Here is a 24,148-nt window from a genome sequence, read left to right as displayed (position 1 = left end):
AAATTCCAAATGAGCTAATATTTGCCAAAAATAACAAAGTTTCTCAAGTGTGAACATGAAATATCTTGTCTTTGCAGTCTATTCAACATCAATTAATAAACATTGATTGAAATAAACATTGGTATTCAATTGAATATAAGTTGAAAAGGATTTGCAAATAATTGTAGTCTCTTTTTTATTTAGTATTTACACAAGGTGACAACTTCACTGCTTTTGGAGTTTGTACTTGACACTAAAAGTTGACTCAACTTCACTCAGTCAAAGCAACAAGATGACCTTAAGTTGAGTCAACAAATATTTCTTTTACGGCGTTTGGACAACATCTCGGAGAAGATTTCCGCTCTGCAAGGCAAAATACTGATCAATTTGAGAGCCAGAACGGACAACTGGAGGAGACAAACCATTGGAACGTGTCTGCTGGCCCTGAACAAAACAATCCTTATTTACAATTTGGCTCCCTCTGCACTTCCCTGGGCAAGGTCATGCTGTAAACACCCCAGTGAGACCATCACAGCGAAAGACGCTCTGAAAACCCTTCCCCCTTCTTCATATACACCGGGGATGTTGGACAAAACACGCACCCGTTGACTACTAGGACACTGATGTGCAGGCATACACCTCACCACCCCACCACCTCACCACCTCACCACTTCACCACCCCACCACTTCACCCTTCTGTCTTCCTGTTGTGTAAATGTTCTTGGCAGCTTGTACTGAAGTGCAAACAATTCTATTGTATTTGTCAGACTTCCTGAGGAAGAAGAAGGCCGATGTAAAGATGGAGGACTCCTCAAAGAAGATGAGCAGCCAGCAGGTCCTAAGTGTGTCTGATGGAAACACGGCGGGAAGAGGCTCCACTCTCAAGGTGGCGACGGCACGACGCTGCAAATCATCTGCGGAATCTTCTACATGTTCCTGTGTTTTCCAGATGTTCATGGCGGCGTTGTCCTTCGCCTACTTCTGCAACACCCTGACAGGAACCTACGTGAAGAGCTCCATCACGCAGCTGGAGCGACGCTTCGACCTCTCCAGCTCTCACGTGGGACTCATCGACGGCAGTTTCGAGATGGGTACGAATCCACCCTGATCATTTTACAACACCAGAATGACTTTTTGTGTCCTCTTTCCATGTCTCGCTTCTCGCTTGGTGTTTTCCCGGAGGAAGGCAACTTGTTGTTTCTCGCTGCTGTCAGCCATTTTGGCGCCAGGATGCATCGGCCCAGACTGATCGCCGGCGGCATGCTTCTCATGGCGGTGGGCGCGCTTTGCACCGGACTGTCGCACTTCATGATGGGCCCGTAAGCAAACTATTAATCAGACAAGAAGCAAGGAATCATGCAGAGACAGAGTTCAATTTAGCTCATGAGGAGAACGCATGGAGCTGCACACTTAGTCACAGTCTCGCCCTACGCTCTAAGGTTCAGCTCCCGCGTCCCTCTTTTTATTCAGAGTTCCATAGTCAACGTCACTGAGGCCGCCTCTAAAAGGAGTGGTCACATATATTATGCAAAGCAGGTCCAGGACGCACAGTACGTGACGGAATGTGCTGGGGGCCTTGTGATTTCACCTTGTCCCCGCTTGGTCTGCGTGTTGTCATCTTATTTTTGTTGAGGTCCTTGAAGTCTCTGCTTCGTCTGCGTGCTGTCATCTTATCTTCGTTGAGGTCCTTGAAGTCCTTGGCTGTTAGCGGGCTAAAACAAAGCTAACATCTACGGCTGAGGCCACCACTCAGACAAGATTTAGAAAAGTCCAACTTGAGCACAATAGCTAAATAACCAAAGCAACGGACTTTAAGCATACTAAAGTTAGTGTGATAATATATACATGATTATTCTAACAAATATAAACATCAATTTAAAAATATAAGCACAAATGCAAGTGATGTGTGCATTAATAGTGACATTTCATTAGGTACACCTGCACATTCTAATGAATAAACTAATCAAATATGTCGCTTTTATCATGATTGATTTCATATGTATTTGTGTTAAAGTCATTCATATTGTAATCTAACTAAATAGATTCATAATGATAATACAAACAAAAATGATCATAGATTTGATTAAAAGTATTATTATTCATGTATTAATTCTTACTTATTCATTTTGAACTCAAGTAAAAGTTGTCCACAAACTATTAACTCTACTATTAAACACGTTGGACATTTTCTTTGATCATAAACACAAATGTCAAATGGAACACAGGAGGAGTTATAAGTAAATGCTGTGATGCAAAGAAGCTTATTAACCAGGCTGTTCAAATGAATAGATCACCATTGATCACACAATTTATTTTGTCCGCACTTTAACCGTGGATGTTACCTGAGGGTTGCTGTACAAGGTCAGAGGTCACTATACAAGGTCAGAGGTCAGGCCTTTTTTAAAGTGTTTTAAAACTTTTCAATCAATTTAAGATCTTGAGTAGATTTTACTTGACATCTTCTCAGCTGTTTAAAATATGTGCACAAGATAGCAACGTTACAGTATGTTAACCCTAACTGACTGGAATGTGTGTTATGTCTACTTTACAGTTACAAAACATGTATTATGTCTACTTTACAGTTACAAAACATGTATTATGTCTACTTTACAGTTACAAAACATGTGTAAGGTCTAGTTTACAGTTACAAAACATGTATTATGTCTACTTTACAGTTACAAAACATGTATTATGTCTACTTTACAGTTACAAAACATGTGTTATGTCTACTTTACAGTTACAAAACATGTGTTATGTCTACTTTACAGTTACAAAACATGTATTATGTCTACTTTACAGTTACAAAACATGTATTATGTCTACTTTACAGTTACAAAACATGTATTATGTCTACTTTACAGTTACAAAACATGTGTTATGTCTACTTTACAGTTACAAAACATGTATTATGTCTACTTTACAGTTACAAAACATGTATTATGTCTACTTTACAGTTACAAAACATGTGTTATGTCTACTTTACAGTTACAAAACATGTGTAAGGTCTACTTTACAGTTACAAAACATGTATTTTGTCTACTTTACAGTTACCAAACATGTATTATGTCTACTTTACAGTTACCAAACATGTATTATGTCTACTTTACAGTTACAAAACATGTATTATGTCTACTTTACAGTTACAAAACATGTATTTTGTCTACTTTACAGTTACCAAACATGTATTATGTCTACTTTACAGTTACAAAACATGTATTTTGTCTACTTTACAGTTACAAAACATGTATTATGTCTACTTTACAGTTACAAAACATGTATTATGTCTACTTTACAGTTACAAAACATGTATTATGTCTACTTTGCAGTTACAAAACATGTATTATGTCTACTTTACAGTTACAAAACATGTGTTATGTCTACTTTACAGTTACAAAACATGTATTATGTCTACTTTACAGTTACAAAACATGTATTATGTCTACTTTACAGTTATAAAACATGTGTTATGTCTACTTTACAGTTACAAAACATGTGTAAGGTCTACTTTACAGTTACAAAACATGTATTTTGTCTACTTAACAGTTACAAAACATGTATTATGTCTACTTTACAGTTACAAAACATGTATTATGTCTACTTTACAGTTACAAAACATGTATTATGTCTACTTTACAGTTACAAAACATGTATTATGTCTACTTTACAGTTACAAAACATGTGTTATGTCTACTTTACAGTTACAAAACATGTATTATGTCTACTTTACAGTTACAAAACATGTTATGTCTACTTTACAGTTACAAAACATGTATTATGTCTACTTTACAGTTACAAAACATGTGTTATATCTACTTTACAGTTACAAAACATGTATTTTGTCTACTTTACAGTTACAAAACATGTATTATGTCTACTTTACAGTTACAAAACATGTATTATGTCTACTTTACAGTTACAAAACATGTGTTATGTCTACTTTACAGTTACAAAACATGTATTATGTCTACTTTACAGTTACAAAACATGTTATGTCTACTTTACAGTTAAAAACATGTATTATGTCTACTTTACAGTTACAAAACATGTAATATGTCTACTTTACAGTTACAAAACATGTATTTTGTCTACTTTACAGTTACAAAACATGTTATGTCTACTTTACAGTTACAAAACATGTATTATGTCTACTTTACAGTTACAAAACATGTATTATGTCTACTTTACAGTTACAAAACATGTATTATGTCTACTTTACAGTTACAAAACATGTGTTATGTCTACTTTACAATTACAAAACATGTATTATGTCTATTTTACAGTTACAAAACATGTATTATGTCTACTTTACAGTTACAAAACATGTATTATGTCTACTTTACAGTTACAAAACATGTATTATGTCTACTTTACAGTTACAAAACATGTATTATGTCTACTTTACAGTGACAAAACATGTTATGTCTACTTTACAGTTACAAAACATGTATTATGTCTACTTTATAGTTACAAAACATGTGTTATGTCTACTTTACAGTTACAAAACATGTATCATGTCTACTTTACAGTTACAAAACATGTATTATGTCTACTTTACAGTTACAAAACATGTATTATGTCTCCTTTACAGTTACAAAACATGTATTATGTCTACTTTACAGTTACAAAACATGTGTAAGGTCTACTTTACAGTTACAAAACATGTATTATGTCTACTTTACAGTTACAAAACATGTATTATGTCTACTTTACAGTTACAAAACATGTATTATGTCTACTTTACAGTTACAAAACATGTGTTATGTCTACTTTACAGTTACAAAACATGTATTATGTCTACTTTACAGTTCCAAAACATGTGTTATGTCTACTTTACAGTTACAAAACATGTATTATGTCTACTTTACAGTTACAAAACATGTATTATGTCTACTTTACAGTTACAAAACATGTGTTATGTCTACTTTACAGTTACAAAACATGTATTATGTCTACTTTACAGTTACAAAACATGTTATGTCTACTTTACAGTTACAAAACATGTATTATGTCTACTTTACAGTTACAAAACATGTGTTATGTCTACTTTACAGTTACAAAACATGTATTATGTCTACTTTACAGTTACAAAACATGTATTATGTCTACTTTACAGTTACAAAACATGTATTATGTCTACTTTACAGTTACAAAACATGTGTAAGGTCTACTTTACAGTTACAAAACATGTATTATGTCTACGTTACAGTTACAAAACATGTATTATGTCTACTTTACAGTTACAAAACATGTGTTATGTCTACTTTACAGTTACAAAACATGTATTATGTCTACTTTACAGTTACAAAACATGTGTTATGTCTACTTTACAGTTACAAAACATGTATTATGTCTACTTTACAGTTACAAAACATGTATTATGTCTACTTTACAGTTACAAAACATGTATTATGTCTACTTTACAGTTACAAAACATGTATTATGTCTACTTTACAGTTACAAAACATGTGTTATGTCTACTTTACAGTTACAAAACATGTATTATGTCTACTTTACAGTTACAAAACATGTATTATGTCTACTTTACAGTTACAAAACATGTATTATGTCTACTTTACAGTTACAAAACATGTATTATGTCTACTTTACAGTTACAAACATGTGTTATGTCTACTTTACAGTTACAAAATATGTATTATGTCTACTTTACAGTTACAAAACATGTATTATGTCTACTTTACAGTTACAAAACATGTATTATGTCTACTTTACAGTTACAAAACATGTGTAAGGTCTACTTTACAGTTACAAAACATGTAATATGTCTACTTTACAGTTACAAAACATGTATTATGTCTACTTTACAGTTACAAAACATGTATTATGTCTACTTTACAGTTACAAAACATGTATTATGTCTACTTTACAGTTACAAAACATGTATTATGTCTACTTTACAGTTACAAAACATGTGTTATGTCTACTTTACAGTTACAAAACATGTATTATGTCTACTTTACAGTTACAAAACATGTTATGTCTACTTTACAGTTACAAAACATGTATTATGTCTACTTTACAGTTACAAAACATGTATTATGTCTACTTTACAGTTACAAAACATGTGTTATGTCTACTTTACAGTTACAAAACATGTATTATGTCTACTTTACAGTTACAAAACATGTGTAAGGTCTACTTTACAGTTACAAAACATGTATTATGTCTACTTTACAGTTACAAAACATGTATTATGTCTACTTTACAGTTACAAAACATGTGTTATGTCTACTTTACAGTTACAAAACATGTATTATGTCTACTTTACAGTTACAAAACATGTATTATGTCTACATTGCAGTTACAAAACATGTATTATGTCTACATTGCAGTTACACGTATGACTCGGTCATCCCGGTTTCCCAGAATGCGAGTATGAGCTCTGTGGCCTGTGCCAGTCCAGAGAAAGATGTGTCTGACTGGAATGTGAGGGCAGGAAACACAACACCAGGTACCACTCACTACTTACCACTTCTCTCTAGTCCCACACACTGTCAGCCTCTGGTGTGTCAGATGAAGCTTCTTTGCTATGCTTTAAGTTGCAGACAGTAGAAGAAGCTAAAGAAAGCTGCTTAAACTCAATATGATGACTCTTTTTCAACTATTCCTGGAATGTACGACTTGGACTTGCTTCCAAGCCCCTACAGTGCAGGCTAGTTGTCGGGCCTACACCTTCATTCCCAAAGGCCACTATTCCAAGTCCTTGTCCAGGTGAAACAGTTCTTACACACTGGACTTACTTTGGACAATCCGAGTTCATGTTTTTGATTCTAGAAACATGCACACAGGTATGACGACTACGTTTACCTGCCTGGCTTTTGGTGCTAGCTAACTGTCTTGCTAAGTAGAGTCAGCGAAAGCCTCCTTCAGATGCCCGACAGGTCTCTGTTTTAAGGCAGTGCTTCTGAACCGTAAAGCCGCCCATTGTTGGGCCGCATACGCCCCCCAGAGGGCCGCCAAAAAATATCTGTCGGTACTAAGTTGTAATACACATTTCCACCACGAGTGGCAGTAATGACAATCCCAAACAAACAGAAGAAGTCTGGAGCTGAAGTCAGAAAGAAGTTTAAGTGCAAAAATTATAACTAAATTGGTGAAGCTGTAGTTTCATTTTCACTTAAATGTTATTGACAGTTTATTTAGGAAACATATATATATATATATATATATATATATATATATATATATATATATATATATATATATATATATATATATATATATATATATATATATATATATATATATATATATATATTCTATATATCATTTCTTTAGTCCCTTCTTTTACAGTATATTTGATTAGCATTTATTTTTGTAATCAGCCTGACCTAAGTCTTGATAAAAATACTTGTGGTTTCATATCATTTGACACAATTCATCCTGTTAAACTGTAAGTAGGTTTGATATAATTATTGAATACAGTTAAGATAGAATGAGATTACCAATTTAGTGTTATTTTTCCCTCTGTAGTGGAAAAGTCGGCCCCCGTGGTCAAAAAGGTTAAGAACCCCTGCTTCAAAGGGTCCTATTCTCCCGTTAGCATGGACGTGTTTTTGTGTTGAAGTCAAGCACGTTTGTGTGTATGACGGGAATGAAGGCAGGCTCATTACTAATTAGTGGTTGCCATGACACTTTTGTTGTGGAGCTGAGAGAAAATGATGGACTTTTCCCAACACTTTGATATGTTATTGAAAGCCATGAAAAAGTGAACATTATATTTGAAAAAGCCATATGGAGTGCTTGTGTTGTACTGCTACAACCGAGTCCTTGAGTACGCCAGTAAACCGTGGTATACACAGGCAGCACGGTGGCACAGGGGTTAGTGCATGTGCCTCACAATACAAAGGTCCTGAGTAGTCCTGAGTTCAATCCCGGGCTCAGGATCTTTCTGTGTGGAGTTTGCATGTTCTCCCTGTGACTGCGTGGGTTCCCTCCGGGTACTCCGGCTTCCTCCCACCGCCAAAGACATGCACCTGGGGATAGGCCCCTCCCACCTCCAAAGACATGCACCTGGGGATAGGCCCCTCCCACCTCCAAAGACATGCACCTGGGGATAAGTTGATTGAATGGTCCCCAGAGTGTGAATGTTGGCCCTGTGATGAGGTGGTGACTTGTCCAGGGTGTACCCCGCCTTCCGCCCGAATGCAGCTGAGATAGGCTCCAGCACCCCCCGCGATCCCAAAAGGGACAAGCGGTAGAAAATGGATGGATAGGATGGTATACACAGTATCCAAACTTCAAGTGAAATATAATTGTTCACCTTCAATGGAATTATAGCGGCCTCAGACCAAAAGGGCTTAAGTGATGGGAGAATATGACAGATTTGACAGGGAACGCCCACATTTGCAACACTATATCTTGGGTGGAGGCGTGCAGTGACAGGTCCATCTGTGTGTTTAGGGGTAGTTGTTGCCATACTTCCCATGTTTTCGGTGGTGGTGTAGCCCTAGCTCTGATTCTCTTACCATCGCTTGCCGGTCACGAGTCGCGCTAACTTGCTTACGTCCGTTTTTGGCCAGTGAAACACCAGCTATGATGTCACCACCGACTATTATAGACAAATGCATTTGTCTGCGACATATTTTATTATCCATTTTTGTCGATAGTGATGGACTGGATTTCTTTATTTGGAATGATGTACAAGTAATGGGTGCAATGTTGCATGCAAGTTTGTTTTTTGATTAAAATTGGCTGCAAAATATGATGAACAAACAAAGTCCCAATCTAAACTTTGACCCCAGCAACCAATGGCCAGATCGTCTTCAGAATATCGTGGAATTGTGACTGGCACAACCATGAACAGAGAGAAGCCGGGAAGGATTTCAGATCTGTCCTCAGCTACCAGGATTTCAAATATAATGCAAAATGGTTGATAGTTCAACAGTCCTGTATTACGGAAATCCTACAACTAATCAATACTTGTTCATTTGCGCACTCCCCATTCATTGTGTTTGTGCAGCCTGCCAAAAAGAACCTGGTTCCAGTATGTGGATCTACGTGTTCCTGGGGAATGCACTGCGGGGGATCGGAGATACTCCCGTCACGCCACTCGGCATGTCGTACGTCGACGACTTTGCTAAAGCTGACAACTCTGCCTTCTACATCGGTATTATCCTCGTCTCTACGTTAAGTCTGCATGATCAGAGGCTCGGTTACGTTGATCTTTCTTTCATTGACAGCTTGTCTCCAGACCATTGCTCTCCTTGGACCCGTGTTTGGCTACCTCTTAGGGTCCTATTTCGCCAATATATATGTTGACATTGGCTATGCCGATATGGGTGAGTGGTCATCTTATGAGACAGTATAGTAGGTGTGAACCCCTTTAAAACCGTCTCGTCTCTCCCAGAAAGGGTGAATATCTCTCCCAACGATGCCCGCTGGGTAGGAGCATGGTGGATGGGTATGCTCGTATCTGCAGGACTGCTCTTTATTTCTAGCCTTCCCTTCTGGTTCTTCCCCCGCTCCCTGGCCTCACCAGAAGTAGAAGAGCCCAAGTCTACCGTGGAAGAGACTCCAGATTCCCCCAACAACAACAATCCAGCTAAAAAGCTAACTGAAATTGCCAAAGGTATGACCGATGATGACTCAATATTTTTGTTGCTCCTTCTTAAAAATGTCAGCCATGAAATGTTTGTGGGACGGTTGGTAGAGCGGCCGTGTCAGCATCCTGAGGGTTCCTGGTTCGATCCCCAGCTTCTGCCATCCTAGTCACATCCTTGAGCAAGACACTTCGCCCTTGCGCCTGATGGGTTGTGGTTAGGGCCTTGCATGGCAGTTCCTGCCATGAATGGGTGAATGTGGAAATAGTGTGAAAGCGCTTTGAGTACCTTGAAGGTAGAAACGTGCTATACAAGTATAACCCATTTACCATTTTTTCCTCGACCGTTGACCAATCGCAACAAACACATTTTTTTGGAAAAGGAGGCTGCCATATGCGAGCGTGTTGGCCTAGAGGAGAATTATGGAGTATTTTATGAAAAGAAACTTACAATAGGATCCAATATCATTTGAATGAAATGAGCACCATTGACCCCCTTTAAAGCCACTCAGTAACCTCATTATTTTGGTCTTGACTTGTCGTTCCCCCTAGGGTTTCTTCCCTCGCTGAAGCACTTGCTCTGCACTCCCGTCTACTTCCTGCTCATCTGCGGCAACACTCTGAAGTTCAACTCCCTTATTGGCATGCACACCTTCAATGCCAAGTATATCGAGCAACAGTTTGGACAGTCTGCATCCAGAGCCAACTTCCTCATAGGTAAAAACTAGCACACTCAACTACTGGTGCTGTAATGTGCTGAAACTGACCGATGGAGAGTGGTATAACTAAACCAGGTAATGACTGACATGGAGACTGACCAATAAGGGAGTTCCTCCTAACTTGTGACTGTTGTACTCAACCAATGACTGGTGACGGGGGATATTCTCATTCATACATTTATTGTATTCTCAGGGCATTGAATCGATTGGAACTGGACTATTCGGGTTGTCCACGAAGACATTTGGCCTGTCTTTGAGGCAGGCTTCATGAGTTCATGCTCAAAGACTTGATAGGACAGCTCTAGTCTGACCAGACACTGAACCAAAGACTACATTTGCTGCTTAAACACTAGATAAGAGAGCTCTAGTCAGACTGGAGACTGACCAAAGACTAGATAAAGCCTGCTCCCGATTTTGAGTATGATCTGCTGCTTGCAGACTAGATAGGACAGTTATAGTCAGACAAGAGGCAGACCACAGGCTACCACAGACCACATGAACTGAAAAAGCCTGCACCAGTTTTTGAGCATGAACTGATGCTAAAAGACAACCTGTCCCACTTTGACTGAAGATGAACTAGACTTGAGCTGTCCTATCCAGTATTTGAGCGTGAACTGGTGAAGCCTGAGTAGACTGAATACAGACTGGAGCAGTCAAATCTAGTCATTGACTGTGAACCAATGAGGACTGCTAGTCTGATTACAGATTGACTATAGACTTGAGCTGTCCTATCTAGTATTTGAGCTCAAACTTTCAGACATTTTTTTTTTTCTTCCTCAGGGGTGATGACGCTGCCTGCCGTTGCCGCGGGGATCTTTCTAGGAGGGGTGGTGATGAAGAGATATAAGCTTAGTGTGGTGTCAGCGGCTCAGTTCTCTCTGGTGGTGTCCTTCTTGGCGTACCTGCTCATGCTGCTGAAGTTTGGCGCCAGGTGTGCCAACACACCCGTGGCTGGACTCACCACCTCATACAACGGGTCAGTGCCGAGTCCACAACACACTTCTCTCTGGTATACAAATATTATTCTCCTCTACCAACAGGACGCCAGGGGTGTTATATGGCAGCCATGCACTCTTTTCAGAGTGTAACAGTAACTGCTCATGCTCGCCACACCACTGGGACCCGGTGTGCTCAGACAGCGGCATCACCTACGTCTCTCCATGCTTGGCCGGCTGCCTCCACTACAGCGGCTACGGGAAACATACGGTAGGACTACACTCACTAGTCTTTTGTACATAGTCATGTTGTTATCACATGACTATGTTGCACACCTCTTGTTATCACATGACTATGTTGCACACCTGTTGTTATCACATGACTATGTTGCACACCTCTTTGTTATCACATGACTATGTTGCACACCTGTTGTTATCACATGACTATGTTGCACACCTCTTGTTATCACATGACTATGTTGCACACCTGTTCTTATCACATGACTATGTTGCACACCTGTTGTTATCACATGACTATGTTGCACACCTGTTTTGTTATCACATGACTATGTTGTACACCTGTTGTTATCACATGACTATGTTGCACACCTGTTGTTATCACATGACTATGTTGTACACCTGTTGTTATCACATGACTATGTTGCACACCTGTTGTTATCACATGACTATGTTGCACACCTGTTGTTATCACATGACTATGTTGCACACCTGTTGTTATCCCATTACTATGTTGCACACCTGTTGTTATCACATGACTATGTTGCAATGATCCGGCCACGGATCATGACAGTACCTCCCCCTTAAAGACAGATTCCAGACGTCCACAAAAAAAAAAAAAAAAGTTCAAAAGTCATGGGAGGGCGGAGGGAGGACTTGGTGGTGGGTCGCCAGGCCAAGTGTCCCTGCAACCAGCGAGGGAGAGTCAGGTGGTGGCGACGCGTTGAATGCCGCTGCAACTGGCGAGGCGGGCGACCACAGAACAGCCACATCAGTGGCAGACGAGGAGGTGGACGCGAGTGACGCCAGAACCTCAGCAGCCTCAGAGTTCAATCAATCAATCAATGTTTATTTGTATATCCCTAAATCACAAGTGTCTCAAAGGGCCCAATGCATGGGCGTCGCTGCTGTTTGCGCCCGGGGCGTCCATTAATTGACCCCTGAGAAGGCCGCATGCAGGCATCTGATGGCCGCCTGCGCAGCCGGCCAGCTGGAGGTCGCGGAGGCGATGATGCTGGCGATGAGGACGAGAGCGGCGCCGTGGGAAGGCCCGCCGGAGACGAGGAAGGTGGCGGCGGCGTGGGAAGGCCTGCCGGAGACGAGGGAGGTGGCGGCGCCTTGGTAGGGACTGCCGAAGACGATGAAGAAGGCGGCACCTCAGGAGCTTGAGCGGCAGACGAAGGAAGCAGCCGTGGAGCAGGCACCGGAACTGGTGCTTGCCGCGGTGCAAGAACAGCAACTGGAGCATGCCTCGGTGCAGGAACAACTTGAGGTTGCCTCGGTGCAGGAACAGGAACTGGAGCTTGTCTCAGTGCAGGAAGAGGAACTGGAGCTTGCCTCTGTACATGAACAGGAACTGGAGTTTGCCTCGGTGCCGGAACTGGTGCTGGCCGATGTGCCGGAACTGGTGCCTGCCGAGGTTCCGGAACTGGTGCTAGCCGAGGTGCAGCGACTGGTGCTTGCCGAGGTTCTGGAACTGGTGCTAGCCGAGGTGCAGCGACTGGTGCTAACCGAGGTGCAGCGACTGGTGCTAGCCGAGGTGCAGCGACTGGTGCTAGCCAAGGTGCAGCAACTGGTGCTAGCCTTGGAGCAGGTTCAGGTGCTAGTCTTGGAGCAGGTGCTAGCCTTGGAGCAGGTTCAGGTGCTAGCTTTGGAGCAGGTTCAGGTGCTAGTCTTGGAGCAGGTTCAGGTGCAAGTCTTGGAGCAGGTGCTAGCCTTGGAGCAGGTGCAGGTGCTAGCCTTGGAGCGGGTTCAGGTGCTAGGCTTGGAGCAGGTTCAGGTGCTAGCTTTGGAGCAGGTTCAGGTGCTAGCCTTGGAGCAGGTTCAGGTGCTAGCCTTGAAGCAGGGATGGTGGCGGAGAGGATGGCGTCTTCAGGCCCACCTGGGCTGAGGTTAGCCGTGACCTTGGCGGAGGTGGCCTAGATGGAGGTTGTGGCTTGGCACACCGAAGAACAGGTGGTGGTGGTCAGGCAGGAGTTAGCAGCCTGGCTGGGCGCAGCTGTGGTGGAGCTGGCCTTTCAGGAGGTTGTGGCTTGGCATGCCGAAGGACTGGTGGTGGTGGCCGGGTCGGAGGTTGCTGCCTGGCTGGGTGCAGCTGTGTCACCCCACTAGCACAGCTCCCAGCACTAGCCCCCCCCCTCAAGAAGCGGATACCAGACGCGTTCTTTGTGGTCTGGAACAGTCTTTAAGGGTGGGTGGGGGGAGGTCAGGAGGGATGGGTAGACTCCTCCCCTTTTGATAGTCCAAAAAGTCTCTTTCCACCCCCAACCTGAGATTGTGTGGGAGGACAGGAGGAAAAAGTTTGTGACGTGGGCGGGGCTTGCGTCTTAGGGGGTGGAGCTTGGCGACTGACAGAGGTAAGCAGGAGGTAAAAAAAAAAGTCCTGGTCCCTGACATCATCGGAAGTGGGCGGAGTGACGTCATTGTTACCGGAGTCCATCTGGCTCATAGCCCAGTCGGTGAAGTGTTTGGCAAAATGAGAGAGGGGATTACCAAACATCTGAGGCAAGGATGACTGGGCTGTTTGTGACCTGCTGTGTTCCGGAGACCTCAGAGTCACATAGATTGGTACATTGTATATGCTAACCGTTAGCATGTCGTTAGCTTGCTAGCATTCTAACATTAGCGTGCTAACTTTTTTTGACCGCTTTTGCTGCCGTACACCTCTTAGTCATGTAACTTGGTATTTGAAACATGCTAACTTATTTTTGCAAATTTTACAAGCGTTCACCTCAGAGTCAAATAACTTGGTAGTCAACGAACTTGGTAGTCAACGAACTTGGTAGTCAACGAACGTCCGAAGACAGATGAATATAATCTGGCATTTGTGATCTACCACCAGGTGTTTCACAATTGCACCTGTGTGTCCGCCTCCTACCCGGCGGGCAACAGCACGACGGTGAAGTTGGGGCAGTGCCCTCGAGCCGAAAGCTGCAGTGGCAGTTTCAGCTCCTACATGGCGGTGTCCGTTCTCAGCGCCTTCATCAGCTCTCTGGGGATCACACCTGTGTTCATGGTGGTCATGAGGTGCGGCAGCTTACATATTGCACCTGAGCTATTGTCCAAATGATCGCCATTTAAAAGGTTGATATCTCATTTTGTCTTGCTTCTTGTTACAGATGCATTTCCCCAGAGTTCAAATCCCTCGCCTTGGGCTTGCAAACCATGATCTTCCGAGGTCTTGGTGAGCTTTAACACTAAATAGACAATGACATCATCATATTTACAATGTGTAGTAACACTAAATAGACAATGACATCATCATATTTACAATGTGTAGTAACACTAAATAGACAATGACATCATCATATTTACAATGTGTAGTAACACTAAATAGACAATGACATCATCATATTTACACTGTGTAGTAACACTAAATAGACAATGACATCATCATATTTACAACGTGTAGTAACACCAAATTGACAATGACATCATCATATTTACAATGTGTAGTAACACTAAATAGACAATGACATCATCATATTTACAATGTGTAGTAACACTAAATAGACAATGACATCATCATATTTACAATGTGTAGTAACACTAAATAGACAATGACATCATCATATTTACAATGTGTAGTAACACTAAATAGACAATGACATCATCATATTTACAATGTGTAGTAACACTAAATAGACAATGACATCATCATATTTACACTGTGTAGTAACACTAAATAGACAATGACATCATCATATTTACAACGTGTAGTAACACTAAATAGACAATGACATCATCATATTTACAATGTGTAGTAACACTAAATAGACAATGACATCATCATATTTACAACGTGTAGTAACACCAAATTGACAATGACATCATCATATTTACAATGTGTAGTAACACTAAATAGACAATGACATCATCATATTTACAACGTGTAGTAACACTAAATAGACAATGACATCATCATATTTACAACGTGTAGTAACACCAAATTGACAATGACATCATCATATTTACAATGTGTAGTAACACTAAATAGACAATGACATCATCATATTTACAATGTGTAGTAACACTAAATAGACAATGACATCATCATATTTACAACGTGTAGTAACACTAAATAGACAATGACATCATCATATTTACAATGTGTAGTAACACTAAATAGACAATGACATCATCATATTTACAATGTGTAGTAACACTAAATAGACAATGACATCATCATATTTACAATGTGTAGTAACACTAAATAGACAATGACATCATCATATTTACAACGTGTAGTAACACTAAATAGACAATGACATCATCATATTTACAACGTGTAGTAACACTAAATAGACAATGACATCATCATATTTACAACGTGTAGTAACACCAAATTGACAATGACATCATCATATTTACAATGTGTAGTAACACTAAATAGACAATGACATCATCATATTTACAATGTGTAGTAACACTAAATAGACAATGACATCATCATATTTACAACGTGTAGTAACACCAAATTGACAATGACATCATCATATTTACAATGTGTAGTAACACTAAATAGACAATGACATCATCATATTTACAATGTGTAGTAACACTAAATAGACAATGACATCATCATATTTACAACGTGTAGTAACACTAAATAGACAATGACATCATCATATTTACAATGTGTAGTAACACTAAATAGACAATGACATCATCATATTTACAATGTGTAGTAACACTAAGTAGACAATGACATCATCATATTTACAACGTGTAGTAACACCAAATTGACAATGACATCATCATATTTACAACGTGTAGTAACACTAAATAGACAATGACATCATCATATTTACAATGTGTAGTAATACTAAATAGACAATGACATCATCATATTTACTATGTGTAGTAACACTAAATAGACAATGACATCATCATATTTACAATGTGTAGTAATACTAAATAGACAATGACATCATCATATTTACTATGTGTAGTAACACTAAATAGACAATGACATCATCATATTTACTATGTGTAGTAACACTAAATAGACAGTGACATCATCATATTTACATTTAAAATGTGTTGCAACTTTCTTTAGGAGGGATTCCAGCCCCAATTTATTTTGGAGCATTTATTGATTCAACTTGCCTGAAGTGGTCAGTGAAGAAATGTGGGGGCCGAGGAGCATGTCGCCTTTACGACGCCAACATGTACAGGTATGCACCTGGACACAGTATTTACCTTTATGACGCCAACATGTACAGGTATGCACCTGGACACAGTATTTACCTTTATGACGCCAACATGTACAGGTATGCACCTGGACACAGTATTTACCTTTATGATGCCAACATGTACACCAACATTAGTGTAACACAGGGGAACATTAGTGTGACACAGAGGAACATTAGTGTAACACAGAGGAACATTAGTGTAACACAGGGGGACATTAGTGTAACACAGGGGAACATTAGTGTAACACAGGGGAACATTAGCGTAACACAGGGGAACATTAGCATAACACAGGGGAACATTAGTGTAACGCAGGGGAACATTAGTGTAACACAGGGGAACATTAGTGTAACACAGAGGAACATTAGTGTGACACAGGGGAACATTAGTGTGACACAGAGGAACATTAGTGTAACACAGGGGAACATTAGTGTAACACAGGGGAACATTAGTGTAACACATGGGAACATTAGTGTGACACAGAGGAACATTAGTGTAACACAGAGGAACATTAGTGTAACACAGGGGAACATTAGTGTAACACAGGGGAACATTAGTGTAACACAGGGGAACATTAGCGTAACACAGGGGAACATTAGCATAACACAGGGGAACATTAGTGTAACGCAGGGGAACATTAGTGTAACACAGGGGAACATTAGTGTAACACAGAGGAACATTAGTGTGACACAGGGGAACATTAGTGTGACACAGAGGAACATTAGTGTAACACAGGGGAACATTAGTGTAACACAGGGGAACATTAGTGTGACACAGAGGAACATTAGTGTAACACAGGGGAACATTAGTGTAACACAGGGGAACATTAGTGTAACACAGGGGAACATTAGTGTGACACAGAGGAACATTAGTGTAACACAGAGGAACATTAGTGTGACACAGGGGAACATTAGTGTGACACAGAGGAACATTAGTGTAACACAGGGGAACATTAGTGTAACACAGGGGAACATTAGTGTAACACAGGGGAACATTAGCGTAACACAGGGGAACATTAGCATAACACAGGGGAACATTAGTGTAACGCAGGGGAACATTAGTGTAACACAGGGGAACATTAGTGTAACACAGGGGAACATTAGCGTAACACAGAGGAACATTAGTGTAACACAGGGGAACATTAGTGTAACACAGAGGAACATTAGTGTAACACAGGGGAACATTAGCGTAACACAGGGGAACATTAGTGTAACACAGAGGAACATTAGTGTAACACATGGGAACATTAGTGTGACACAGAGGAACATTATTGTAACGCAGGGGAACATTAGTGTAACGCAGGGGAACATTAGTGTAACACAGGGGAACATTAGTGTAACACAGGGGAACATCAGTGTGACACAGGGGAACATTAGTGTGACACAGGGGAACATTATTGTAACGCAGGGGAACATTAGTGTAACACAGGGGAACATTAGTGTAACACAGGGAAACATTAGTGTAACACAGGGGAACATTAGTGTGACACAGGGGAACATTAGTGTAACACAGGGGAACATTAGTGTAACACAGGGGAACATTAGTGTGACACAGGGGAACATTAGTGTAACACAGGGGAACATTAGTGTAACACAGGGGAACATTAGTGTAACACAGGGGTACATTAGTGTAACACAGGGGAACATTAGTGTAACACAGGGGAACATTAGCGTAACACAGGGGAACATTAGTGTAACACAGAGGAACATTAGCGTAACACAGAGGAACATTAGCGTAACACAGGGGAACATTAGTGTAACACAGAGGAACATTAGTGTAACACAGGGGAACATTAGCGTAACACAGGGGAACATTAGCGTAACACAGAGGAACATTAGTGTAACACAGGGGAACATTAGTGTAACACAGGGGAACATTAGTGTAACACAGGGGAACATTAGTGTAACACAGGGGAACATTAGTGTAACACAGGGGAACATTAGTGTGACACAGGGGAACATTAGTGTAAGACAGAGGAACATTAGTGTAACATAGAGGAACATTAGTGTAACACAGGGGAACATTAGTGTAACACAGGGGAACATTAGCGTAACACAGGGGAACATTAGTGTAACGCAGGGGAACATTAGTGTAACACAGGGGAACATTAGTGTAACACAGAGGAACATTAGCGTAACACAGGGGAACATTAGTGTGACACAGGGGAACATTAGCGTAACACAGGGGAACATTAGTGTAACACAGGGGAACATTAGCGTAACACAGAGGAACATTAGTGTAACACAGGGGAACATTAGTGTAACACAGGGGAACATTAGCGTAACACAGAGGAACATTAGTGTAACACAGGGGAACATTAGCGTAACACAGGGGAACATTAGTGTAACACAGGGGAACATTAGTGTAACACAGGGGAACATTAGTGTGACACAGGGGAACATTAGCGTAACACAGGGGAACATTAGTGTAACACAGGGGAACATTAGCGTAACACAGAGGAACATTAGTGTAACACAGGGGAACATTAGTGTAACACAGGGGAACATTAGCGTAACACAGAGGAACATTAGTGTAACACAGGGGAACATTAGCGTAACACAGGGGAACATTAGTGTAACACAGGGGAACATTAGTGTAACACAGGGGAACATTAGTGTAACACAGGGGAACATTAGCGTAACACAGAGGAACATTAGTGTAACACAGGGGAACATTAGCGTAACACAGGGGAACATTAGTGTAACACAGGGGAACATTAGTGTAACACAGAGGAACATTAGCGTAACACAGGGGAACATTAGTGTAACACAGGGGAACATTAGCGTAACACAGAGGAACATTAGTGTAACACAGGGGAACATTAGCGTAACACAGGGGAACATTAGTGTAACACAGGGGAACATTAGTGTAACACAGAGGAACATTAGCGTAACACAGGGGAACATTAGTGTGACACAGGGGAACATTAGCGTAACACAGGGGAACATTAGTGTGACACAGAGGAACATTAGTGTAACACAGGGGAACATTAGCGTAACACAGAGGAACATTAGTGTAACACAGGGGAACATTAGTGGGACTCAGGGGAACATTAGTGTAACACAGGGGAACATTAGCGTAACACAGAGGAACATTAGTGTAACACAGGGGAACATTAGTGTAACACAGGGGAACATTAGCGTAACACAGAGGAACATTAGTGTAACACAGGGGAACATTAGCGTAACACAGGGGAACATTAGTGTAACACAGGGGAACATTAGTGTAACACAGGGGAACATTAGTGTAACACAGGGGAACATTAGCGTAACACAGAGGAACATTAGTGTAACACAGGGGAACATTAGCGTAACACAGGGGAACATTAGTGTAACACAGGGGAACATTAGTGTAACACAGAGGAACATTAGCGTAACACAGGGGAACATTAGTGTAACACAGGGGAACATTAGCGTAACACAGAGGACCATTAGTGTAACACAGGGGAACATTAGCGTAACACAGGGGAACATTAGTGTAACACAGGGGAACATTAGTGTAACACAGAGGAACATTAGCGTAACACAGGGGAACATTAGTGTGACACAGGGGAACATTAGCGTAACACAGGGGAACATTAGTGTGACACAGAGGAACATTAGTGTAACACAGGGGAACATTAGCGTAACACAGAGGAACATTAGTGTAACACAGGGGAACATTAGTGGGACTCAGGGGAACATTAGTGTAACACAGGGGAACATTAGTGTAACACAGAGGAACATTAGTGTAACACAGGGGAACATTAGTGTGACTCAGGGGAACATTAGTGTAACACAGAGGAACATTAGTGTAACACAGGGGAACATTAGTGTAACACAGAGGAACATTAGTGTAACACAGGGGAACATTAGTGTAACACAGGGGAACATTAGTGTAACACAGGGGAACATTAGTGTAACACAGAGGAACATTAGTGTAACACAGGGGAACATTAGTGTAACACAGGGGAACATTAGTGTAACACAGGGGAACATTAGTGTAACACAGGGGAACATTAGTGTAACACAGAGGAACATTAGTGTAACACAGGGGAACATTAGTGTAACACAGGGGAACATTAGTGTAACACAGAGGAACATTAGTGTAACACAGGGGAACATTATTGTAACACAGGGGAACATTAGCGTAACACAGGGGAACATTAGTGTAACACAGGAGAACATTAGTGTAACACAGGGGAACATTAGTGTAACACAGAGGAACATTAGTGTAACACAGAGGAACATTAGTGTGACACAGGGGAACATTAGTGTAACACAGGGGAACATTAGCGTAACACAGAGGAACATTAGTGTAACACAGGGGAACATTAGCGTAACACAGGGGAACATTAGTGTAACACAGGGGAACATTAGTGTAACACAGAGGAACATTAGCGTAACACAGGGGAACATTAGTGTGACACAGGGGAACATTAGCGTAACACAGGGGAACATTAGTGTGACACAGAGGAACATTAGTGTAACACAGGGGAACATTAGCGTAACACAGAGGAACATTAGTGTAACACAGGGGAACATTAGTGGGACTCAGGGGAACATTAGTGTAACACAGGGGAACATTAGTGTAACACAGAGGAACATTAGTGTAACACAGGGGAACATTAGTGTGACTCAGGGGAACATTAGTGTAACACAGAGGAACATTAGTGTAACACAGGGGAACATTAGTGTAACACAGAGGAACATTAGTGTAACACAGGGGAACATTAGTGTAACACAGGGGAACATTAGTGTAACACAGGGGAACATTAGTGTAACACAGAGGAACATTAGTGTAACACAGGGGAACATTAGTGTAACACAGGGGAACATTAGTGTAACACAGGGGAACATTAGTGTAACACAGGGGAACATTAGTGTAACACAGAGGAACATTAGTGTAACACAGGGGAACATTAGTGTAACACAGGGGAACATTAGTGTAACACAGAGGAACATTAGTGTAACACAGGGGAACATTAGTGTAACACAGGGGAACATTAGCGTAACACAGGGGAACATTAGTGTAACACAGGAGAACATTAGTGTAACACAGGGGAACATTAGCGTAACACAGAGGAACATTAGTGTAACACAGAGGAACATTAGTGTGACACAGAGGAACATTAGTGTAACACAGAGGAACATTAGTGTAACACAGGGGTACATTAGTGTAACGCAGGAGAACATTAGTGTAACACAGGGGAACATTAGTGTAAAACAGGGGAACATTAGTGTAACACAGGGGTACATTAGTGTAACGCAGGAGAACATTAGCGTAACACAGGGGAACATTAGCGTAACACAGGGGAACGTTAGCGTAACACAGGGGAACATTAGCGTAACACATCCTGTCACAAATAAAATGTAAATGAGGTTTTGTTGTGTTATTTTCTTTAAATGATCCTAATTTTCATCTGCAAATGTTGACATTTCTGCATGTAGTGTGGTCTTCCTGGGTCTGGTGACGGCCATCAGTGGTGTTTCCTTCTTCTTCAAAATGGCCGTCATAATCCTCCTGAGAAAAGACTTGCGCAGGGAAGAATGTGTGCTGAGGGGGATTGAGCTTCACCCCCAGGCCAGCGTGATGGAGGACCCTCTCAGTGCCAAGAAGGTGCTCGGGGAACCGGACCACGGCCTCACTTCTGTACCAAACATTGTAAGAGTGGATGGAGAACATAACGCCTGCCGAGAAGAAAGTTCAGCAAAGAAAAGCACATTTGTGAAGATAACTCATTTAAGAACAAATCATTCCGACTAAGCAACTTATTTGTGCTTGTCTAATAAACCTTGTGTGCCTTTTTCTTGTCTTTCAACTGCTTCAATTCAAATGTAAACAAGCATCTCTCCTCTGATGGAATGTTGTTAACAAAATAAAGCAAGAGTTGCAATGTTGTGTTGTGCTCACAATTCTCTACATTTTTTTTTTAGAATTATTTACACGTAAATATTTTTACAAATATTTATTTAAATACCATAATTGTTTCCTGTGGAGGGGGGTGTGGCCTGCAAACCTGCCGTGGAACGGGGTGTGTCAGGACCGGCCTCGAAGACAGCGACAGGTGTGTAGATGGCCCAGGTGGGCCTTGTTATCTAATCACCTGTGTCAAGATATATTTCATGTTCATGTTCAAAGTTGTTTACATTAATATTTCATTATTGTTTTTATTAAACACTTGATATTGGACTACTAATAATATTACATTAGGACATCACTATGGATATGACATGTCTTATCATATATTGTTTATAGTACATATATAGAGGATATCATTTCTCTCAACAACACATTTCTTTAACACTTCAATGTACCTTGATCATATTACACTTCAATGTACCTTGATCATATTACACTTCAATGTACCTTGATCATATTACACTTCAATGTACCTTGATCATATTACACTTCAATGTACCTTGATCATATTGTGATATTACACTTCAATGTATCTTGATCATATTGTGATATTACACTTCAATGTACCTTGATCATATTACACTTCAATGTACCTTGATCATATTGTGATATTACACTTCAATGTACCTTGATCATATTGTGATATTACACTTCAATGTACCTTGATCATATTGTGATATTACACTTCAATGTACCTTGATCATATTACACTTCAATGTACCTTGATCATATTGTGATATTACACTTCAATGTACCTTGATCATATTGTGATATTACACTTCAATGTACCTTGATCATATTATACTTCAATGTACCTTGATCATATTGTGATATTACACTTCAATGTACCTTGATCATATTACACTTCAATGTACCTTGATCATATTGTGATATTACACTTCAATGTACCTTGATCATATTACACTTCAATGTACCTTGATCATATTGTGGTATTACACTTCAATGTACCTTGATCATATTGTGATACTACACTTCAATGTACCTTGATCATATTGTGATATTACACTTCAATGTACCTTGATCATATTACACTTCAATGTACCTTGATCATATTGTGATATTACACTTCAATGTACCTTGATCATATTGTGATATTACACTTCAATGTACCTTGATCATATTGTGATATTACACTTCAATGTACCTTGATCATATTGTGATATTACACTTCAATGTACCTTGATCATATTACACTTCAATGTACCTTGATCATATTGTGATATTACACTTCAATGTACCTTGATCATATTGTGATATTACACTTCAATGTACCTTGATCATATTGTGATATTACACTTCAATGTACCTTGATCATATTACACTTCAATGTACCTTGATCATATTGTGATACTACACTTCAATGTACCTTGATCATATTACACTTCAATGTACCTTGATCATACTGTGATATTACACTTCAATGTACCTTGATCATACTGTGATATTACACTTCAATGTACCTTGATCATATTGTGATATTACACTTCAATGTACCTTGATCATATTGTGATACTACACTTCAATGTACCTTGATCATATTACACTTCAATGTACCTTGATCATACTGTGATATTACACTTCAATGTACCTTGATCATATTGTGA

At 40.3% G+C, this 24,148-nt stretch overlaps 1 protein-coding gene across 1 annotated transcript; it reads left to right on the top strand.

Moving 5' to 3' along the window:
- Positions 1–750: 750 nt before the first annotated feature.
- On the top strand, positions 751–22,367 carry LOC133661313 (solute carrier organic anion transporter family member 1C1-like). The gene is made up of 14 exons (XM_062064440.1): positions 751–865; positions 929–1,070; positions 1,166–1,298; positions 6,330–6,448; positions 8,972–9,106; positions 9,180–9,278; positions 9,347–9,568; positions 10,091–10,255; positions 11,038–11,233; positions 11,298–11,463; positions 14,272–14,456; positions 14,549–14,613; positions 16,489–16,606; positions 22,052–22,367. The coding sequence occupies exons 1-14, from the start codon at positions 779–781 to the stop codon at positions 22,365–22,367; spliced, it is 2,148 nt and encodes a 715-aa protein (XP_061920424.1). The 5' UTR covers positions 751–778.
- Positions 22,368–24,148: the final 1,781 nt, after the last annotated feature.

Source organism: Entelurus aequoreus, linkage group LG12, assembly GCF_033978785.1.
Source record: "Entelurus aequoreus isolate RoL-2023_Sb linkage group LG12, RoL_Eaeq_v1.1, whole genome shotgun sequence".
NCBI lineage: Eukaryota > Metazoa > Chordata > Actinopteri > Syngnathiformes > Syngnathidae > Entelurus > Entelurus aequoreus.
This window is presented reverse-complemented; position numbering and strand designations above follow the sequence as displayed.

Coding starts and splice junctions, on each gene's coding strand:
- LOC133661313 (XM_062064440.1), top strand. CDS start 779: ATGGAGGACTCCTCAAAGAAGATGAGCAGCCAGCAGGTCCTAAGTGTG. Junction 14,457..14,548: donor GTGTTCATGGTGGTCATGAG/GTGCGGCAGCTT, acceptor TTCTTGTTACAG/ATGCATTTCCCCAGAGTTCA. Junction 16,607..22,051: donor TACGACGCCAACATGTACAG/GTATGCACCTGG, acceptor TTCTGCATGTAG/TGTGGTCTTCCTGGGTCTGG.